We start from the raw sequence: 8,349 nt of genomic DNA on the forward strand, positions 1-8,349 counted from the left end.
CTGCCTCCAGCCAGAAGGGAACTTCTCAAACAGGCAATACAAAGTAGAGTTTTACTTGCTGTTACCAAGGCACAAAAAGGCAAACCAGTGGGAAAAACACTTGCCATGAGGTTGCTCTAGCTCAATGGCTTCTACCTGACATCACTATACACTGACATTAGTAATTAGCAGGTTACATGGTATTCTTCCAGAGGTGCCATTTGGCAGCACAGGTTTCATGCGTGTGTGAGACTGGCAGGTTACCATGTGTGGTCTTATCTAGGACCCAATGAAATTAGGTTACTGAACATATGCTACACATTTCCATGGCAACAAGAGTGGGGGAATCTGTAATCATGTCAGTTGCAGTGCCAGTAGGCAATTTTTTTTCTTGCCGCATCAATCCTCTGTTTTCCAAAGAAAGCCACACTGTGAGACAAAGCCTGCATGCCAAATCTGTTCTGGAGGCTTGGGGACTGTCCTGACGCGGCCCTGTCTTCATCAGACAGACAATAGCAATAGCGCGTTGAAATAATTCAGACATAAACATGGCCAGTGACCATGCTGGTCCAATCCAAGTGGTCCCACTTTAATCCAATTAAAGGGAGGAGAGCCAGTGGAATGGAGCTGGAATAAACGCCATCATCCATCATGCTGGGACAGTAGAGACACTGGGATCGACTCTGGAGAGAGCACACGATGATTTTAACGGCTCAGGGCTTCCACCCAAGGCCATGTGAACGCAACACACTTGCAGTAAGGAGCTGAGATAAAATCAAGCACATTAAACAGTAATAGCACTGGGATTAAACGGTTTTCTGCTGCTATTGATTAAAACAGAGAGATGATTGAGATTCCAAAGTTATAAAACATTGTGGCTCACACAACTACACCTCTGTTGCAGACCTTTGTCTGCTGAGTGGGTTTTTTTTTTTTTTTATCTTGAGTGAACCTTTACAGATGAGCTACTGATTCAGACAGTGCACACAAACACTTCCCAAAGTCAATGGGTCACTGTTGGATGAAAACAAATTGAAAGTAGCCAAGGACAGGAGTGTTCATGTGGTCTCCAAGCTAAGAAAAACAAGGGAAATAAAAGGTTTTATAGGACAATATATTAGAGAATAAACTCTATGAGGATGGCTGAAGTTAAGCTGTGCTCATAGTGTTCTGTTGTTTCTATATTTCATGCTCTGTCACAGCTCAGCAAAGCTTGCCTAACGTTGTTAGGCTCACAGAGCAGTGCGTCTATGTGCATGAGACTGTGAGTGAGTGTATGTATGAGAGAGCGGGAGTGGGGGTAGATAAGAGGGCATGTTCCAAGTGCTGCTGCACAGTCTTTCTAAAACATCTATTGTCAGAATATGTGTGTGCGCGTCCCTGTCTGCCTTGCAGCAGTAGACAGAAATGGTGTGTGCTGTCTATCTGTGCATGTCTGCACGTGTTTATGTGCTCGGCTGACCGAGGGTGCAGTCTGATTGGTGATGGAGGCAGAGGCTTGTTGCTACAGAGATGCGGGAATGCAATGGAAGACTCTGTTGAATAAAAAACAGGTTGACTGCATGATGCAAAACTACACTGATGGAATGATCTACACTTCAGTTTCAGTCATGCATGGAGGTATGGTTGATGGAAAGTCTGAGCTAAACCCAGCCCCTGTCTATACTTTAAAACTCTTAGAAGGGTAAGCAGGGGAAACCATGACAGCCTTAACTATTAAATGTAGAGCAACTGCAAGCAAAGCATTGACAGCGGCAGGCAGGAATCAAGAAAGATGAAAGCCCAACTGGAGACTGATGCTGAATAAATAATGACATCCATTGTGGGGAAATGTGATCGGGCTCTCTGAAAATCAATAACTAACAACCGGACCATGATGCCCTGAGTGACTCAGCAACAACTTCAATACACTACAAGCGGTCGATATCAGCTGCCTGTTTTCGTTTCGGGAGACATGACCCAAAAAAACTGAAGGAAAACTGGAAACACTTCTGAAACAAGTTTCTGTGAGGGCGGTTGAGAGGATCATCTTTTGGAAGAAAAAGTCAGTCAAAACTGCTGGATGAGCTGCACATTCAAACTGAGCTTCTTACAAACTGCTGATAGGCCTTTCACTGTGTTGACAGTGATTCAGAAGGCAACGAATGGAACAATGGATTATTGCACCACAGTCTTTTTTGTAGATACAGTAACTGAATATATCTTTTTCATGCAGTCAATACTAAAAAACACAGTATGTGTGAATAGCATGTCTCTTCCACAAATAGTTTGCCCTGTTAGACATAAATCTCGCTAAACTACACAGCAGTATCTATCTCAAAAAGTAAGTTCGCTCTGGGAGAAATTCCTAGTATGTGTTGTAGTCTGAAAACCCCCAACAATTTCAGACAATCAAACTAAGGAGCCTCTATTCACAGTTTTCTGAGGAGGGACAATAGATGTGAGTATTCCCTGAATAAAGAAACACCACAGTGCAGCCACAATTACCAAGGCGCACTCCAAGCGAGAGTATCCACTCGGTTTTTATTCATTTTCAAAATTAACACAACTGAATGAAAGCTTGTCTTGAAACCTGATTTTAAAAAAGCATGACAGCAAAACACATCTTCTAATTACCCTTGGGCTGCTTTTCATTGGGCTCACAGAGGTCAGGTCAATCTATCTGTCCAGGCAATCCACTCAGCACTGACTAAACTGAAGCACATACTGTGCAGATGTGCTTGGAGGAACCAATAGGGTGGGATTTTGGTTTACAAATCCGGCTTAGCGAGATTTTGGATGCATCATAGAAAAAAACATCAAAATGTAGGCTTTGATTAGATAAGCTTTGATGAAACAGTGAATTTGATCCATAGCTGTGAGGTTATTGAATCCTCGGTAAGCATTTATAGAAGTCTATGAAAGAGACAGCATTAAGTTTCTCAAATGAACAACACTGATTAACAGTGTCATTTTACAGCACACATCACCCAAATACTGAAGCCAAATACAACATCAGCACAAGCACACTTACACCCACAGCTTTAAATGACAGCAGTCCTGTGTAATACAACCCCCACTACTCATTCCTCCTACGACTTCCCCAACAACCAGCCAAGCCAGTCCAGTCTTGCCCCAAGTGCACTCAACTGAGAGGCTGGTTAGACGGCTGGCTCTTACCTGCGCTCTCGATGAGGCAGTGGGTGCTGCTGCTGACGTGTGATGAAGGTGGTGCCCCACACCGGGCTGCTGTGGCTGTTCCTGAGCCAGCCCACAGGGGGTGACGATGGATAGGGGGTGCTGCGGAAGCCATGGTCCGACTCAGTCTCTGCAGTGAGAGACGAGGCTGAGCTCCCCATCGCCACAGCGATAGGAAATTAGTCTCTGAATGCACTCTGATAGAGAGATCTGCTTGTTTTGTTTGCCCCTAGAGCACAAAAGTTGACAAGGGATCCACAGTTGTATTCAGTGAGACACACTGATTGGGAGGATACTAAGGGGGTTGTTTTGACTACACCAGCAAGCCTTATCATGTGTTTCTATTTGCTGTAAACTTCTTGTTAACAAGTTTCATGCTTCGAATAGGAAGAATTTCCTCCTGCAAAAGAGCTCCGAGAGCGTTTGTGTAAAAACAAATGAAAAACACAGCAACAGGGAATCAAAGATAAGGGTACTCAAAAATGAGTCTAACTTGCAGGTGGCCAAGTATGCAGATCAGGGTGGATTTTCCTACAGTGCACAGGAAGAAATTCTCAATTCAAATAGTAATTTGATGTGTGGAGCGCTGATTCCAATGCAGCAGTTGGTCTCTGAGAGGAGAAAACAATTTTCTCACAGCAAAGGCTCATAATTCTGTCTCTTGTAGACTTTAAGCCTGTAGCACTCTGCACCATGTCTTCCATAGTGCCACTCATAATTCCTCCCGCGTTCCCTCTGACACATCTCCCCAGTCTGTGCAGTCTCATGCCTGGTTCCTTTTTCCTTTGCACATGGTCAGACGTTCGGCATAAGCAGGAAAAGATGTGTGCAGAAGAACATGTGTTCACTGTCTTTCAGCATCTCAGCAGTCACACAGTGCACCTGTGGAAAGCATACGGTTCAAGGAGGGGGTGGGGGGAACCCATCGGGGATGTCACAATAATATCAAGGTCCATAAAGACAGCTGATACTGATCAATGATGGCATAGAACTTGCTGGAATCAAAGTCTCGCAGAATATATTCACAGAGTTATTTACAATGTGGGCAATGCAGAAAAATCAATGCATTGCATTTCCTTGGAAGGGTGTTGGCAAACCTACAAGTATGCTAATGTCCAAGTCTCATCTTTCAGACATCCAGTCTGACTAACAGCTGCTGTGGAGGTTTACCAGTAAAACACCCCAGCTGCATTTCTCCCACTGGATAAAACCTCATGTTTGAAACCTTTGGGAAGGGTTTTTTTCAGAATTGAGGCCACTTCTGGTATTTGCAGAATTCTGGATTTCAACATAAGAAAAAACAAAAAAAAAACGACAACAACAACTCACACGAACTTCAGAATTTAACCTGAAGAAACCCCGGGTACAGGGAGGTGTTGAGTTCTAAAAGAGCTGCTCTTTAAACTTCAACTGTTGCCACAGCGTGAAAATATTTACAGCTCAGCTTGAAGTTCTGTGTAACATCCGACAAAATACCCGAGAGGAATGTTCCGTTTCAGGCTGCGGTGCTCTGCCAACGCAAGGACGGGAGATGATCCTAGTTTCCGCTGTCTGAGAGACACAGCTTAATTTCTGTCTGATCCCACCGCCGAGGCCGCCCGGTCTAGTTCATCAACTTGCTCTTGGATTTATGTGGACTTGCCAGCCTGTCATAGCAAGTCTCTACAGGCGAAGCAGCTGAGGGAAACAAGTATCATTCCAGCGAATGATTCCGCCAAGGGGGAGAAATCACATTTGCATGCACTTTGACGAGTATCGATAGCTTGTAAAAACCCTGAGGCCGAAGTCTAAGGTCAGCTGTATTCCGTGGTTTGTTTTAGCTTTAATTTACATTTAGTATTAGATGTTTATCATGGCACCAACACAGGGATCACATGGGCTTAAATCTATAGTTTAGCTTCCCAGTCTCAGTGAATGTTATACGCTCATACGATCAATAACCGATAATGAACGCATACATAGGTTTTCAATTTAGCCTATTAACAGCGCTGCAGAGCATTACTAATATAAGAAGGTGGTCTGTGTCCGTTTCCACGCAGCAGCTCAGAGGCCAGAGAGAGTACCGTGCAGTGGGCGACATACACGTTTAGGAAACGTGGAAATAGCCGAGGAGGTCTCCTCCAAGAGGGCGCACTCAACCGCAAATTTCACCATCTCCCGCCGGCTTCATTCCTGCCTGTGTTCGTTTCACATTCCCAGCGTTTGGGCTGTAGATGTTGAGCCTGGTTGTCTTACATTAGGAGACATCCTCCTTCCAGTCCCGTTGTCGCCTTGGATGTTAGACTGCTCACAGTGTAAAACTGCTCCATCCCAGAATGCCTGTTTATAATGGTTCCGTTTGGGTTTGTTATGCTCCCATTATATGTCCTTATTGTCCCAATGTAGCGTCATATATTCTTCCAGGGGCTTTAATTCTCCCTCGCTGATAGCCTGAGCGCAGTGGACGGGGATGCAATCTCCTCCTAACAGCGGATTACTGGAGTGTCAGCAGAGCGCAGGCGCACTGGCCCGGGGAGCAGAGAAAAGCTGGAAGGCTGCGTTCACGAGATTTAAATAAACCTCAATAGAGTCCAAGACAGAGAGGTCTCACTCATTAATGTGAATAGTATCCCAGGGTAATGACTGCCAGTGATGGATGTCAGAAACAGATCGGACAAGATGAGGCTTGTTCATTCTGGGAAAACACTTGGCGGTAAAAACACTCAGACACTGTCTTACAGTCGAAATGTCCTTATGTTTTTCTGTTGGTTTCTTGAGAGAGATAAGGCTAACTATCAAGGGCACTGCCAGAGGAGATAGTAAAGGGTTAAGTAGAAGACAGTGGTGACTGCAACATTCATCATTGCTCAACTGTCCCTGCACATTACTGAGATAAGCCTTCAAACTTTCCCTCTCCTCTCTCTTCCACTTCATATCGTTTTACTGACCTCATTCCTGAGCTCTTGTTCTGGCTCTGAATTCACAGTGTTCACTATTAAAACAGTGTATGAAGGCCTAACTCGTACCACATATTTTTATATTCTGAATCATTTGTTGCAGAGGAAGCTTTGGGTTAACTTTTAACCATGAAGTACCAGTGCAGCTCAAGCAGACTGAAGGTGTGCCTAGTCATTTGTCTGAAACATAGTCTAACCAGGTTCACAGGGGCCACAAGGGTGTGTTTCTCATGCAGTGTTGCGACTGAAACTGGTCTGTCTGGTAAAGTTGACTTAAGCAAACAATATGTAACATACTTGCTGATGTGGATGTAAGTCCAACCCCAATACCAGAATGCATGACTGATGACTGGAGCTTTCAAGAAAGCCTGTGTGATACTGAAAGCAGGACACTAACAATTTACTTGTATCAGCTATAAAACTCCATTCAAAGACCAAAAGCAAGCAGGTTGTACTATCACACTGGGGTGTTTCAATTTAGCCAAATCTATCAGAGTATCAGATTTACTAAGAAGACATACTAACAACTACAAAGCAGAACATAAATGCAGATATAACTGAATTACCATAGCAGCTTGCACATATTGTAAGTATAAGGCAGCAAAAACTACACTGATGAGCAACCAAAAAATAAATTACAATAAAAACAAACAAACAAACAAAACTGAACATAAACCAGGCCAGAAGTCTGAGGACTGCAATCTTTTGTTAAGGCTGCACCTGTCCAAGTGCCACCTGTCTCTATGCAAGTCAGCACCCTGGGATACAGCAGCTGACACAGCCAGTGCCAGAGAGAAAGAGAGAGAAGGAGGGAGAGAGAGAGAGATTGGATTTCATTTCTATTCTCCAGGGACACAGAGGGGGAAGAAGGGAAAGGGAGGATGTGAGCTGATTTCACGGTACATTGTAAGTTGTCATTTCTACACCACCCAAAATGTCCTGACTGTGGCAAGCTTTCTCCCTCTCTCTCTCTCTCTCTCTCTCCAGTGGACATGCTCAAAGCAGAACACAAATGATTAGACATCCCTCGACAAGTTCACTTTCAAGCAGCCCCATGTAAACAGTCTAGATTTTATTTTGCTGTCAGTTCTACAGTACAGCCAAAGCTTCAACTGGATAAGCTGAGGTCAGGTCTGTGGACACATATCATCCACCAAGCTGAAGAGTCAATGAGCAAGTCAATGTGCTTCTGTAGTATCTGGATGCTAATTTATCGACCTGACCTTGCACTCTGACTCGCCCAACTCCCCCAAACTGACAAGCAGAAGAAAAATGCCCATGTTGTCGTTGTATTACACTGTTATGTAAACTGAAGCACAAAAAGAGGGGAATCAAGTAAACTCCACAGCCGTTATGTGTAACCACTGTTAATTATACGAGACACTGTCACATAATCGATCTATTTGTGGACAAAGTGTAAGCCTGTGAGCCCTGTCAGTAACGCTAACATTAGCCATACAGTGTAGCCAGATGAAAACTCTGAACAGTCCCATTGAGACAGCGGGAGCCGAAGACGCCGGGGTCCTTGTAAACAAAGACACTCTATATTCACTCATTTGGTCGACATTATCGACGCTGTCCGACAGCTGTGTACTTCGTAAAGCTCACTCAAAAACCGGTTATTCTTACCTCAAGTCGGTAGAAGGGAATTATTCCTGTTTTTCAGTCGTCTGAGCGTTAACTTTTCACAGCCATCGAGACGATAAGTTCTTCCCGGGTTGTACTTTAGCTACCGTAACCTCTCCAGGCTTTAGCTACGCGCTCTTCGCCGCGGTTGCGTGTGACAAACATGTATATGTGTAGTTTATTTTCACTCCGCCAGGTATTAACGGGACTGATGCGACCGTGTTGGTTTACCTCAGACAGCCCAGGAAGGAAGGGGAATCTCCAAGGAGCAAACAGAGAGCAAACGTACGTCAAATGCGTACCAAGGGGTTGTTTGCTGCGGGGGAGCGCCAGTAAACGTACGTAAAATACGTTCAAGAATGTAAAGGTAGAAAACTACATTTCCCAGGCTCAACACGGACATTTTCAACTAGGATAGCTGGGTACGAATGTCGTCACCACTGACAAACATAAATAACCAAAAAACATATATTCTCTGCCTTACTAAAATAGACTAATGTTGAAATGTGTCATGTCGTATTTACCTTTCCTTATGTTAGCATATATTGTACAAATATCCAAGTTATGACCAGATTTAAATCAAGTTTCATATCGCGGAGTATTCCCATTCTACTTCCATGCCAGTGTCAGA

The 8,349-nt window shown here is 44.1% G+C and overlaps 1 protein-coding gene across 2 annotated transcripts in view; it reads right to left on the reverse strand.

Annotated features, from left to right (window-relative positions):
- The window catches only part of capn15 (calpain 15), a 35,827-nt gene extending 27,921 nt beyond the window's left edge, over positions 1 to 7,906 (reverse strand). The window contains exon 1 of one of the 2 annotated variants that reach the window (XM_022743208.1): positions 7,722 to 7,906. Coding sequence is in view for 1 of the 2 variants with exons in the window: in XM_022743209.1 (XP_022598930.1) it covers positions 3,139 to 3,317 (179 nt within the window). In the remaining variant the exon portion in view is untranslated. Of the gene's footprint in view, positions 1 to 3,138; positions 3,318 to 7,721 lie in introns of those variants that run through there. The other variant, XM_022743209.1, reaches the window with a different exon arrangement.
- Between the last annotated feature and the right edge of the window lie 443 nt (positions 7,907 to 8,349).

This window comes from Seriola dumerili, unplaced genomic scaffold (assembly GCF_002260705.1).
Source record: "Seriola dumerili isolate Sdu_G_001 unplaced genomic scaffold, Sdu_1.0 BDQW01000068.1, whole genome shotgun sequence".
NCBI classification, from domain to species: Eukaryota; Metazoa; Chordata; class Actinopteri; order Carangiformes; family Carangidae; genus Seriola; species Seriola dumerili.